Source organism: Hypanus sabinus, chromosome 4 (genome assembly GCF_030144855.1).
Source record: "Hypanus sabinus isolate sHypSab1 chromosome 4, sHypSab1.hap1, whole genome shotgun sequence".
Lineage (NCBI taxonomy): Eukaryota > Metazoa > Chordata > Chondrichthyes > Myliobatiformes > Dasyatidae > Hypanus > Hypanus sabinus.
Window position 1 is genome coordinate 8113745 of NC_082709.1, and position 14141 is coordinate 8127885.

General features: G+C 40.7%; 1 protein-coding gene across 7 annotated transcripts in view; it reads left to right on the forward strand.

Moving 5' to 3' along the window:
* The window catches only part of cfap221 (cilia and flagella associated protein 221), a 254455-nt gene that overhangs the window by 159593 nt on the left and 80721 nt on the right, over positions 1 to 14141 (forward strand). For all 7 annotated transcript variants that reach the window (XM_059966334.1, XM_059966331.1, XM_059966329.1 and 4 more), the window contains 2 exons: positions 11337 to 11445; positions 11695 to 11782. In XM_059966334.1, coding sequence (XP_059822317.1) covers positions 11337 to 11445; positions 11695 to 11782 — 197 coding nt within the window. The remainder of the gene's footprint in view (positions 1 to 11336; positions 11446 to 11694; positions 11783 to 14141) is intronic.

The window sequence follows — 14141 nt, forward strand, 5'->3', positions numbered from 1 at the left end:
CTCTCTCTTCCCCCGAGAACGCAAAACGTCTTCCGGCTGGAAATCTTTAGGTGCTCTCCCGCTGCCTTTTTGTTCTGAATCAATTCCTGCCCTAGTTCAACTATCCAAAATTAAGTATTTTACATTTGGCTCAGTTAAACGTCATCTGCCAATTCCTGGCTTGCTTTCGCAGTTGTTCTAAATCCTGTTGTAATCTTAAAAAAGATTCAAAGTTCATTTATTACCGAAGTATGTATACAAACTACAACTCTGAGATTCATCTTCAAGCAGGCAGTCATGAAACAAAGAAACACCACGGAACTCATTCAACAAAACGTCAAGCACCCAATGCGTGAAAGAAGAATAAATTCGCAAACAGCAGAAAATGAACAAACCACGCATTGAATCTCAAACATCAGGTATTCAGCTTAGTTCGGTTCAGTGCCACACCACTAGCCAATAAAGGCTGCAGAACCATTCATTGTCGAAATGCCTGAGTCCACATTGATAGTCCCATTCAAACTGCTCAAAAACAGCAAAAAAAACAGAGACTAACCAGAATCTAGGAACACATACACCTCAAAGCCCTCCAAAAGGAGTGCACAACCCTACTGTTTGTGGCAACATGGATCCCAAAACTCCTGCATTTTGCTTCGACAGCAGCCAGCGAGAGGGAGACAAAAACCAGTCAAACACTGGCAGATGGCACCAAACACCTGTTTATTCTCCACCCTCATTCTTGTCAACTACAACCTTGCTTGACGCCTCAATTGGAGAGAAGAATTAGATTCAATAATTGGCTCACACTCTCGACATGTCAATCGGAGAGGAGCAATGGAGTAGATCATGGGCTTGCACACCATCTCCAGGCTACCAGCCCTCCAGGCCACATGTTGCACTCCAAACCACATCGAATTCCCTTGGAGACAGCAAAGTGCCAGATAGTTTAGTCAATGCCAAAACACACTATTAAAATTTAAATCACAGGTTCTATTCTTTGACGTCTTATCCTCTTGCTCTTCACTACTTGTAGAATGTTTTGGGGTTTTCCTTAATCCTGGCCATCAAGGCTTCTCATGGCCCCTTCTGGTCTTCCTAATTTCATTCTTAAGCTCTTTCCTGTTAGTCCTACAATCTTTTAGATCTCTATCATTACCTAGCTTTTTGAACCTTACGTAAGCTCTTCTTTTCTTCTTGACTAGATTTACAACGGCCTTTGTACACCATGGTTCTGTACCCTACTATCCTTTCCCTGTCTCATTGGAATGTATCTATGCAGATGCAAATATCCCCTGAACATTCACCACATTTCTCCATACATTTCCCTGAGAACATCTGTTCCCAATTTATGCTTCCAAGTTCCTGCCTGATAGCCTTATATTTCCCCTTACTCCAATTAAAGGCTTTCCTAACTTTGTCTGTTCCTATCCCTCTCCAATGCTATGATAAAGGAGATAGAATTATGATCACCATCTCCAAAATGCTCTCCCATTGAGAGATCTGACACCTGAGCAGGTTCATTTCCCAGTACCAGATCAAGTACAGCCTCTCCTCTTGTAGGCTTATCTACATATTGTATCAAGAAACCTTCCTGAACACATGTAACAAACTCCACCCCATCTAAACCCCTTGCCCTAGGGAGATGCCAATCGATATTTGAGAAATTAAAATCTCCCACCACAACAACCCTGTTATTATTACACCTTTCCAGAATCTGTCTCCCCATCTGCTCCTCGATGTCCCTGTTACTATTGGCTGGTCTATAGAAAAACACCCAGTAGAGTTATTGACTCCTTCCTGTTCCTAACTTGAACCCACAGAGACTCCAAAGACAATCCCACCATGACTTCCTCTTTTCTGCAGCCATGACACTATTTCTGATCAATAGTGCCATGCCCCCTCCTCTTTTGCCTCCTTCACTGTCCTTTTGGAAACATCTAAACCCTGGTACTTCAAGTAACCATTCTTGCCCGAGCCATCCAAGTCTCTGTAATGGCCATAACATTATAGCTCCAACAACTGATTCACACTCTAAGCTCACCCACTTTGTTCATAATACTCCTTGCATTAAAATAGACACATCTCAAATGATTAGTCTGATGCGTCCCACTCTATCATCTGCCTATCCTCCTTCTCACACTCTCTCCAAGCTTACTCTATTTGTGAGCCAACTGCCTCTTCCTCTGTCTCTTCAGTTTGGTTCCCACCCACCGGAAATCCTGGTTTAAACTCTCCCCAATAGCCTTAGCAAACCTTCCTGTCAGGATATTAGTACCCCTGGGATTCAAGTGCAACCCATCTTTTTTGTACAGGTCACACCTGCCCCAAAAGAAGTCCCAATGATCCATAAATCTGAATCCCCACCCCCTGCTCCAATCCCTCAGCCACACATCTATCCTCCTCCTCCTCCTATTTCTATATTCACTGTCGCGTGGCACAGGCAGTAATCCTGAGATAACTACCTTTGTGGTCCTGCTTTTCAACTTCCTTCCTAACTCCCTGTAGTCTGTTTTCAGGACCTCCTCCCTTTTCCTACCTATGTTGTTGGTACCAATATGTACCATGACCTCTGGCTATTTTCCTTCCCACTTCAGGATATCGTGCATGTGATCAAAAACAACCTGGACCCTAACACCTGGGAGGCAAACTACCATCCATGTTTCTTTCCTGCAACCTCAGAATCACTCGTTGGACCCCCTAACTATAGAGTCCCCTATCGCTGCTGGCATCCACTTCATTTCCCTCCCCTTCTGAGCCACAGGGCCAGACTCTGTGCCAGAGGCGCGGCCACTGTTGCTTCCTCCAGGTAGGCCGTTCCCCCCCTCCCCAGCAGTACTCAAACAGGAGTATTTATTGTTAAGGGGGACAGCCGCAGGGGTACTCTCTAGCATCTGACTCTTGCCCTTCCTTCTTCTGACTGTTACCCACTTATCTGTCTCCCCAGGCCCCAGTGTGACCACCTGCTTATAGCTCCTCTCTATCACCTGCTAACTCTCCCTGACCAGACGAAGGTCATCGAGCTGCATTTCCAGTTCCCTAATGTGGTCCCTAAGGAGCTGCAGATTGATGTACCTGGCGCAGATGTGGCTGTCCGAGAGGCTGGGAAGTCTCCGAGCCTTCCCACATCTGACACTGAGCACAGAACACCAGCCTCACACACATACTTCCTGTCTGTATTCTACACAGGCAACCTACCTCACCTCGACATGTTATCACCGAAGCCCCGTTAAGCCAAAGCCCTCCTACTCTGTCTCCTTCTACTTTGTTGTCTGCTCCTCAAACACCCACTCTATGAAGCTGTCTCCTTTTAAACTGTTCTAACTGGCTGGCATCCACACGTTTGCACAGTCATCCCTCAATCAAACTGCTGAAGAAATAACCGTCTCCTTTTAAACACTTCTTGCTGTTCTAACTGGCTAACGTCCATGCGCTTGCGCAGTCGTGCATCAATCATATTTGAAATAAGTAAAAGAAGTAGAGTTGGCCCTCCTTATCCGCAAATTCCACATGCGCGAATTCAACCAACCGCAAATCGTGAAAACCCGGAAGTGCTCTTCCAGCACTTTTTGTTCAAGCATGTACAGACTTTTTTTTCCTTGTCATTATTCCCTAAACAATGCAGTATAACAACTATTTTACATAGCATTTACATTGTATTAGGTATTATAAGTAATCTAGAGATGATTTAAAGTGTATGGGAGGATGTTCGTGGGTTATCGTGGATCGGGACTGAAAAAAATACTAAGTTCTCTTATTCAGTAATTTGGAACAGGTACATCTGGTATTATTTAGCATCAGTTAGTCAAATGTTTGTCTTAGTATATAGTATATATTTTACCTTTCTGTGCATATAAAGCACTTCAGGACGTATGTTTCAGCGCCAGGCTCGGGAATTTCTTCCCGAGTTCGATCCAGTGGCAGACCACTATCGAGTGCACTCTCCACCGTGCCGGGTTGATGTGAGGATCAAAGACCCAAAACTCCCAAACCCAATAATTAAACCATTGCGTTGCTTAGTAATAATTGTAGCTTTCATTAGTGCGGAGCCTTTCTCACTTTATCCATTAAAATTGTCCGGATCATTGACTAACTGTAGCCTAACCAATGACCAATGGTGTTTCACCTCTTTCTGATCGCTTTATTATTTCCACTTTTTCAATCGTTTATTTTTGTGATCAGAAACACTGCGGATTCAAATCTCTGCCGCTGGGTCCTAATGTCCATCGCACTGGGGCAGGTTAAATAAGGTCTGGGGTTCCGCTGGTCCTAAGATCCACTGCATTGAGACAGGTTGAATAAGGGACTTGAGCATTCGTGAATTTTGGTATCCGCGAGGGGTCCAGGAACCAATCCCTTGTGGATAAGGAGAGCCGGCTATAGCTTCATGAACTGTCAACAGGATGTTACTGTGGTCATGTTGTTCATTGGCACCTTCTTCATTAACTTTCTACACTTTCCATTATTACCATCTATTTTAGTGTTATCCACAAACTTACTAACCATATATGAGGAAGTGGTGCCATAAAATACATATCTGATACAGAAAGTGTGTGTTTATAACCATATAACAATTACACCATGGAAACAGGCCATCGCGACCCTTCTAGTCCGTGCCGAATGCTTACTCTCACCTAGTCCCACCGACCTGCACTCAGCCCATAACCCTCCATTCCTTTCCTGTCCATATACCTATCCAATTTTTTTTTAAATGACAAAATCGAACCTGCCTCTACCATTTCTACTGGAAGCTCGTTCCACACAGCTACCACTCTCTGAGTAAAGAAGTTCCCCCTCGTGTTACCCCTAAACTTTTGCCCCTTAACTCTCAACTCATGTCCTCTTGTTTGAATCTCCCCTACTCTCAATGGAAAAAACCTATCCACGTCAACACTATTTATCCCCCTCATAATTTTAAATACCTCTATCAGGTCCCCCCTCAACCTTCTATGCTCCAAAGAATAAAGACCTAACTTGTTCAACCTTAGGTGCTGAAATCCAGGTAACATTCTAGTAAATCTCCTCTGTACTCTCTCTATTTTGTTAATTTCTTTTCTATAATTTGGTGATCAGAACTGTACACAGTACTCTAAATTTGGCCTCACCAATGCCGTACAATTTTAACATTATATCCCAACTCCTATACTCAATGCTCTTATTTATAAAGGCCAGCATATCCACATTAGATTCCACCTTCAGGGAACTATGCACCATTATTCCTCGATCACTCTGTTCTACTGCATTCTTCAATGCCCTACCATTTACCATGTATGTCATATTTGGATTATTCCTACCAAAATGTAGCACTTATCAGCATTAAACTCCATCTGCCATCTTTCAGCCCACTCTTCTAACTGGCCTAAATCTCTCTGCAAGCTTTGAAAACCTACTTCATTATCCACAACTCAACCTATCTTAGTATCATCTGCATACTTACTAATCCAATTTACCACCCCATCATCCAGATCATTAATGTAAATGACAAACAGCATTGGACCCAGTACAGATTCCCAAGGCACACCACTAGTCACCGGCCTCCAACCTGACAAACAGTTATCCACCACTACTCTCTGGCATCTCCCATCCAGGCACTGTTGAATCCATTTTACTACTTCAATATTAATACCTAACGATTGAACCTTCCCAACTAACCTTCCGTGTGGAACCTTGTCAAAGGCCTTACTGAAGTCCGTATAGACAACATGTTTACCCTTGTCAACTTTCCTAGTAACATCTTCAAAAAATTCAATAAGATTAGTCAAACATGACCTTCCACGCACAAATCTATGTTAACTGTTCCTAATCAGACCCTGTCTATCCCGATAATTATATATACCATCTCTAAGAATACTTTCCATTAATTTACCCACCACTGACGTCAAACGTACGGGCCGATAATTGCTAGGTTTACTCTTAGAACCCTTTTTAACCAATGGAACCACATTGGCAATATGCCAATCCTCTGGCACCATCCCCATTTCTAATGACATTTGAGATATTTCTGTCAGAGCCCCTGCGATTTCTACACTAACTTCCCTCAAGGTCCTGGGCAACATCCTGTCAGGACCCAGAGATTTATCCACTTTTATATTCCTTAAAAGTGCCAATAATTCCTCCTCTTTAATCATCATAGTTTCCATTACTTCCCTACTTGTTTCCCTTACCTTACACAATTCAACGTCCTTCTCCTTCATGAATACCGATGAAAAGAAATTGTTCAAAATCTCCCCCATCTCTTTTGGCTCCACACATAGCTGTCCACTCTGATTCTCTAACGGACCAGTTTTATCCCTCACTATCCTTTTGCTATTAATACAACTGTGGAAACCCTTTGGACTTATTTTCACCTTACTTGCCAAAGCAACCTCATATCTTCTTTTATAACCATGTAACAATTACAGCACGGAAACAGGCCATCTTGGCCCTTCTAGTCTGTGCCGAACGCTCACTCTCACCTAGTCCCACCTACCTGCACTCAGCCCATAACCCTCTATTCCTGTCCTGTCCATATACCTATCCAATTGTTTTTTTTTTAAATGACAAAATTGAACCTGCCTCTACCACTTCTACTGGAAGCTCGTTCCACAGTTACCACTCTCTGAGTATAGAAGATCCCCCATTTGTTACCCCTAAATTTTTGCCCCTTAACTCTCACCTCATGTCCTCTTGTTTGAATCTCCCCTACTCTCAATGGAAAAAGCCTATCCAGGTCAACTCTATCTATCCCCCTCATAATTTTAAATACCTCTATCAAGTCCCCCCTCAACCTTCTATGCTCCAAAGAATAAAGACCTAACTTGTTCAACCTTTCTCTGTAACTTTGGTGCTGAAACCCAGGTAACATTCTAGTAAATCTCCTCTGTACTTTTTCTATTTTGTTGACATCTTTCCTATAACATGGTGAAGCTTTTCTAATTTCTTTCTTAAGATTCTTTTTACATTCTTTATATTCAGATTCACTTTATTGTCATTTAGAAACCACAAATGCAATGCAGTTAAAAAATGAGACAACGTTCCCCCAGAATGATATCACAAAAGCATATGACAAAACAGACTACACCAGAAAATCCACGTAACGTTTGACAATCCCCAATCCAGAGTCCGGAGAAGCTGCTGTGTATTAATATCGCGCTACCGTCTAGCGCGTTCCCTGGAAAGGAGCTCTAAATCCACCAGACAAAAACAAGACCAAAAACTAAAGCTACAGGACCCGCACAAAACCACATAATTACAACGGTGCAAACAATAGCATAATTGATTAAAAAAAACAGACTATTGGCAAAGTGAAAATAGTCCAAGATGTTAAAGGACTGTAAGTTCAAAAGAAATCACCACAGTTTCCACAAGTACCCAGGGTCCCGACAGACTCGTCATCCCACGCCGGTGGCAGAAGGGAGTACTCCCGCTATGGACTTCCAAGGCACTGCCTGACTCAGCCTTGCAGACGCAGCACACAATGGAAGCTCCATCGAAACCAGCCTCGCAGACGCAGCACACACCGAAAGCGACCTGAGTCCATCGAACCTCCGAGCCGACGATCATCCCCTCCGGCACAGCTTCTCCAAGCACCATCCTCTGCCGAGCGTATTAAGACGGCCCCACCAATGGCCATCGGCAGCGCGGCCCCGAGGACTTGGGGCCTGTTCTTCCCAGCAGAGTCCCGGACCTCACAGCAGCAGCAGCAACGAAGAAGGTCTTCCTGGAATTCTCCGATGTTTCTCCATGCTTCCACGTCCATTTTCAATCGATTATGATTGCGCACGGCACCCCACTTCACAAATAACAGATAATCAGTTCCAGAGTGGCCGCTGCAAGCTGCGTCACGCCGCCATCTTGCCATATATTCCTCGAGCACCTCATTTACCCCATGCTGCCTGTATTTATTGTAGATCTCTCTCTTTTTCTGAACCAAGTTTCCAATATCCCTTGAAAACCATGGCTCTCTCAAACTTTTAATCTTTCTTTTCAACCTAACAGGAACATAAAGATTTTGTACCCTCAAAATTTCACCTTTAAATGACCTCCATTTCTCTATTACATTCTTCCCATAAAACAAGTTGTCCCAATCCACTTCTTCTAAATCCTTTCGCATCTCCTCAATGTTAGCCTTTCTCCAATCAAAAATCTCAACCCTGGGTTCAGTCCTATCCTTCTCCATAATTATATTGAAACTAATGGCATTGTGATCACTGGACCCGAAGTGCTACCCAACGCATACATCCGTCACCTGACCTATCTCATTCCCTAACAGACCCAGCACTGCCCCTTTTCTACAAATCCCATTTCCAGAAAAGTTGGGATATTTTCCAAAATGTAATAAAAACAAAAATCTGTGATATGTTAATACACATGAACCCTTATTTAACTGACAAAAGTACAAAGAAAAGATTTTCAACAGTTTTACTGACCAACTTAATTGTATTTTGTAAATATACACAAATTTAGAATTTGATGGCTGCAACACACTCAACAAAAGTTGGGACAGAGTTAAAATAAGATTGAAAAGTGCACAGAATATTCAAGTAACACCGGTTTGTAAGACTCCACATTAAGCAGGCTAATTGGTAACAGGTGAGGTATCATGACTGGGTATAAAAGTAGCGTCCATCAGTGGCTCGGTCTTTACAAGCAAGGATGGGTCATGGCTCACCCCTTTGTGCCAAATTCATGAGAGAATGGTTAGTCCGTTCAAAAGGAACATTTCCCAACACAAGATTGCAGAGAATTTAGGTCTTTCAACATCTACAGGACATATATTGTGAAAAGATTCAGAGAATTCAGAGACATCTCAGTGCGTAAAGGGCAAGGTCGGAAACCAATGTTGAATGCGCGTGATCTTCGAGCCCTCAGGCAGCACTGCCTAAGAAACCGTCATGCTACTGTGACAATTATAGCCACCTGGGCTCAGGGGTACTTCAGAAAACCATTGTCACTTAATGCAGTCTGTCGTTGCATCCAGAAATGCAACTTGAAACTGTATTACGCAAGGAGGAAGACATGCATCAACCCTATGCAGAAATGCCAATGAGTACTCTGGGCCTGAGCTCATCTCAGATGGACTGAAAGACTGCAACCGTGTGCTGTGGTCAGATGAGTCCACATTTCAGCTAGTTTTTGGAAAAAAACGGACATCCAGTTCTCCGTGCCAAAGATGAAAACAACCGTCTTGATTGTTATCAGCAAAAGGTGCAAAAGCCAGCATCTGTGATGGTATGGGGGTGCATCCATGTCCACGGCATGGGTGAGTTGCATGTATGTGAAGGTACCATTGTCTCTTCCCGGGACGTCCATGCTTATTTCAGCAGGACAATGCCAGACCACATTCTGCACTGGCTGCAACAGCGTGGCTTTGTAGACACAGAGTACGTGTGCTTGACTGGCCTGCTGCCAGTCCAGGTCTATCTCCTATTGAAAATGTATGGCGCATCATGAAGAGGAGAATCAGACAACGGAGACCACAGACTGTTGAGCAGCTGAAGTCTTATATCAAGCAAGAATGGACAAAATCTCTAATTGCAAAACTACCACAATTAGTATCCTCAGTTCCAAAACAATTAAAAAGTGTTATTAAAAGGAAAGGTGATGTAACACAATGGTAAACATGCCTCTGTCCCAACTTTTGTTGAGTGTGTTGCAGCCATCAAATTCTAAATTTGTGTATATTTACAAAATACAATTAAGTTGGTCAGTAAAACTATTGAAAATCTTTTCTTTGTACTTTTGTCAGTTAAATAAAGGTTCACGTGAATTAACATATCACAGATTGTTGTTTCTATTGCATTTTGGAAAATATCCCAACTTTACTGGAAATGGGGTTTGTAGTTGGTTCTTCTATGTATTGCTGCGAAAAACTATCCTGCACACATTTTACAAACTCCAAACCATCCATCCTTTTTACAGAATAGGCTTCCCAGTCTATGTGTGGAAAATTAAAATCTCCCACAATCACAACCTTGTGCTTACTACAAATATCTGCTATCTCCTTACAAGTTTGCTCCTCCAATTCTTGCTCCTCATTAGGTGGTCTATAATACACCCCTATAAGTGTTACTACGCCTTTCCCATTCCTCAATTCCACCCAAATAGTCTCCCTTGACAAGCCCTCTAATCTATCCTGCCAAAGCACTGCTGTAATATTTTCTCTGACAAGCAATGCAACACCTCCCCCTCTTGCCCCTCCGATTCTATCACACGTGAAGCAACGGAATCCAGGAATACTTAGTTACCAATCACACCCCTCCTGCAACCATGTTTCACTAATAGCTACAACATCTTATTTCCAGGTATCAATCCATGTTTAGTACAGGCATGATTCAGCTGTTGGAGTACTTGGTCAATTTTCTAGCTTGATCTAATGTGATTGGAGGCTTAGTGACTGCTAATAAAATCATGCTGTTTGGAATAAGTAGTGCTGTAGAATCCAATTTCTGTTTGGAATTCTCTGACAATACTGGCTGTTAAGGATTGTCAAATCTTTTTTTCTGTGAGGTAAGCTTATTTTTGTAATCTCACCTGGTACAATTATGGCATAGAAAGATAGATTTTACCAGAGCTCCAGCAAAATGACTTTTTCTTGTTGTTCTGGTGCTACCCATGTTACCGTGCCTTACTTTTGAGCAATTGAAAAGCCCCTTTTCAAATGGATGCAAAGTTAGCATATTGATGGATGGATGTGTACAATGTGCACCAGTGACACTCTTACCCATTACACTAAGGTGCTATTGCAGGTGGGATGCAAAAAAGGAGTTTCTTTTTGTTGGACCAATACAATGTCACGTTCTTTTATGTAAGAACAAAGCAAACTAATAGTGAATCCATTTTCATGCCACCATGCCTTTAATCTAGAAATAAATAGACCTTGACCCCACACCCGATAAACAGCTGAGGGCTTTCATGTTCCCCAAAAATGCCCAAGATCCTCCTTCAGCAGGGTCTTTTTTTGCCATTGATTGGCCTTCAGTCATTAAAGATGATTATCCCACTGCCCAAGTTCATCTCTTTTCTACATGCCTTCTCTTTCTCTGTTAATTTGTATGTTCATTTTCCTTCCTTCCATTTGGTGTCAACAATGTACAGTCAGTAATGATTATTTTTCAGAAGCATTTGTATCTTTTAGGGGGATGCAAGAAAGATTTATCTTCCTATTTCACTTAACTTGGGCCAAGAGGCACTAAAACTAAACTAATGTTATTTTCCTGTTTGCCCAGGGATGTGAAAGATTATTTGTGTTCTTTTTAGTAATTAATATTTTAAAATCATGCTCTGTCAAATAGATCTTATTATTAAGGTAAATTATAAATTCTGACATAGAATGTTACTTCTCAAGTATTTTAAAGAATTTGTAACCATTTTATTTAAAGCATTGGCAAGTGTTCAAGGAGCATCACAAAGCAGACAGGCAAAGGAAGCCATGTTTATTCAAAAGGTCAACAGTGATGTTTTGTTGGAACAAGCTAACCAATTACAATGGTAAGTGGAAGATAAATAATATAAATTGCACCAATTTGTATTATTACTTGAAATGTTAAATGCTTTCCAAATATGATTTCTATTTTTTAAACATTTAATATATTTTTCTAAGTACTATTTGGTAAGTCACTAACTTAGACATACTTATTTTAACTGGCCTTTTGTTTATTCATTTCAGTTTCTGGCTATTTTTCTTTAATTTGTAGCTTCTCTATAGATGACAACAAACATTGTTATGTTGTCTTTCAGGCAGACGCACCTTGGTAGAGATCCAATTTCTCCTAAAGCTAAACAGTTGATTCTGGAAAATAGACAACTAGCGGATGAAGAATACCAGGTTTGAAATTTTTCTGCGTAGGGTTGATGTATGAAGCTAAATATGATCTATTCCTTACACAAGAACCAAGGCAAATGTGGAATTGTTGTAAAATTGCCTAAAGCCACTGGTTATTCTGTCATTTCAGCATACTTACATCACTGGTTCATGGAGCAGCATTACAGTTCCACAATAATGTTGGTGGCTTTGTTACAAAGTTTGCAGACAATAGGAAGATAGGTGGAGGGGCTGGTAGTTTTGAAGTCACAGGATCAGTTCATCTCAAAGGAAAAGCATCCTAAATGGAGGATGAGGCAACTATGGCCTACAAGGGAAGTCAAAGGTATCATAAATATAAAAAAGAGAAGGAGAAGGTAATGTTGAGGACACAGATAATCTGCAGAAGGGCTTGCTTGCAATGATTAGGAGAATGGGGAAAGAAATGGTATATGAAATACAGTTTATGGTGATGTACTTTGGTAGAAGGAATAAAAGCATACACTATTTTCTAAACAAGGGAGCAAATTTAGAAAGCAGAAGTGTAAAATTTGGTCAGTAGTAAGGAAGGCAAATGCAAAGTTAGCATTCATTTTGAGAAGAAAAATATAAAACCAAAGGGTGTAATGCCGAAGCTTTATGAGGCTTTGGTCAGACCACATTTGGAGCATTGTGAGTAGTTTTGTGCCCCTTAACTAACATTGTGCTGGCATTGGATAGTGTCCACGGGAGATTTACAGGAATGATCCTGGGAATAAAAGAATTAAAGTCTGAGTAGCAGTTGATAGCTCTGGGTCTATGCTCACTGGAGTGAAGAATGAGGAGGGATCACATTGAAATCTACTGAATATTGAAAGGCCTGGATAAGGAGACCGCCTCTGTCTGTCGATGGAGTAGCAGTAATTCTGTGCTGCTCTTAGCTGTCTCTCTCCCCCCCCCCCCCAGCTTAAATGTTTAATTCATAATTTTTAATTGCTGATTCTTGAAGGAGAGTAATATGTTTACGAGAAGTGTGAAGAATTTGCATGAATCTACTGACAAAGGGAATGGAAAAGGAAAGATGCCAAAGGAAAGATCTGATGAAATGCCATCATGGGCTGAAGACATCATTCGGACATTGAATTTAATTCAAGAACAGAATACGGTAATTAAAGACCAAATGGAAAAGAATAATAATGAAATGAAGTTATTTCTGGGAAATCTTAAAGATGTGGAGACTCAAGTTACTAGACACGAAGAGGAATTGAAGTTAACCAAGCAGAAATTGTCTGAAACTACAACCCGTTTGCAAAGTTATCATGATAAGATTATAGATTTAGAAACCAGGTCTCGCCAAAACAACATACGAATCGTTGGATTGCAAGAAGAAGCTGAAAATGGAGATTTAACAGTTTACTTTGGTAAGCTCTTTCATACTTTATTTCCGACTATTTTATCAAAGCCGCCTGCTATTGAAAGAGCACACAGACTTTCGAAATTTAAAAACTCAAGCAGACCAGGTGTTATTTTGGTTTGTTTTCATCACTTTAAAATTAAAGATCAAATAATGCGGCAGGCAAGAAAACAGAGAGTTTTCAGATTCAATGAGTCTGAGCTGCGTTTTTATGAAGATTACCCGAAAGAAATAATGGAACAAATATTAAGATTTGCTTTGGTAATGAAACAAGCATATGATAAGAAATTTTTTCCTTCTCTGAGATAGCCAACAAGAATGAAAGTGTCTCCTCCTAATTCTTCTCCATGTATTTTCTTCGACCCCAAAGCCGCACTGGATTTTGTTCAGTCTATACCTGTCACCGTCACTGATGTTACTACCGAATGATATTATTCATAGTTTAAAAAGAAGATACATGAAGATATATGAAGGCTAATTGGATATTTTATTGAGAGATTAATAAAAGAAGATAAGAAAACCTACTCATCATTACATCCTATTGGATTTTTTTTTTGGAAAGAAGATATACGGCTCAAGTCTGACTGTTTAAATGGCTAATTAGATATTGACTGAGAAAAGAGAATAAAGGGATTTGTTCCTTTTATCTAATATTTTGTTTTGATGTTTCTTTTTGTTATTTTTTAATTTACTAACTAGTAGTTTTCTTTCCTATTAATAGGGTGTCTTTTTATATATATATATCCGGGAGGGTTTAGTTACTTATTATATTACTAATTAATATTTCTGTAAATTTATTTCAGTTAAATATACCATTAACCCTTTTTAAAATCTGTTTTATTATAGTGATATATAACTGAATTTAATAGTTTTCTTAGAGATTAAAGCTTAATTTAAGATGGCGCTGGTTTTTTCTCTTTAAGAGATTATATTATTTTGGTTCTTTTTTGTTTAATACATGACGGAATGTAAACACTCGCCTTTTCTGAG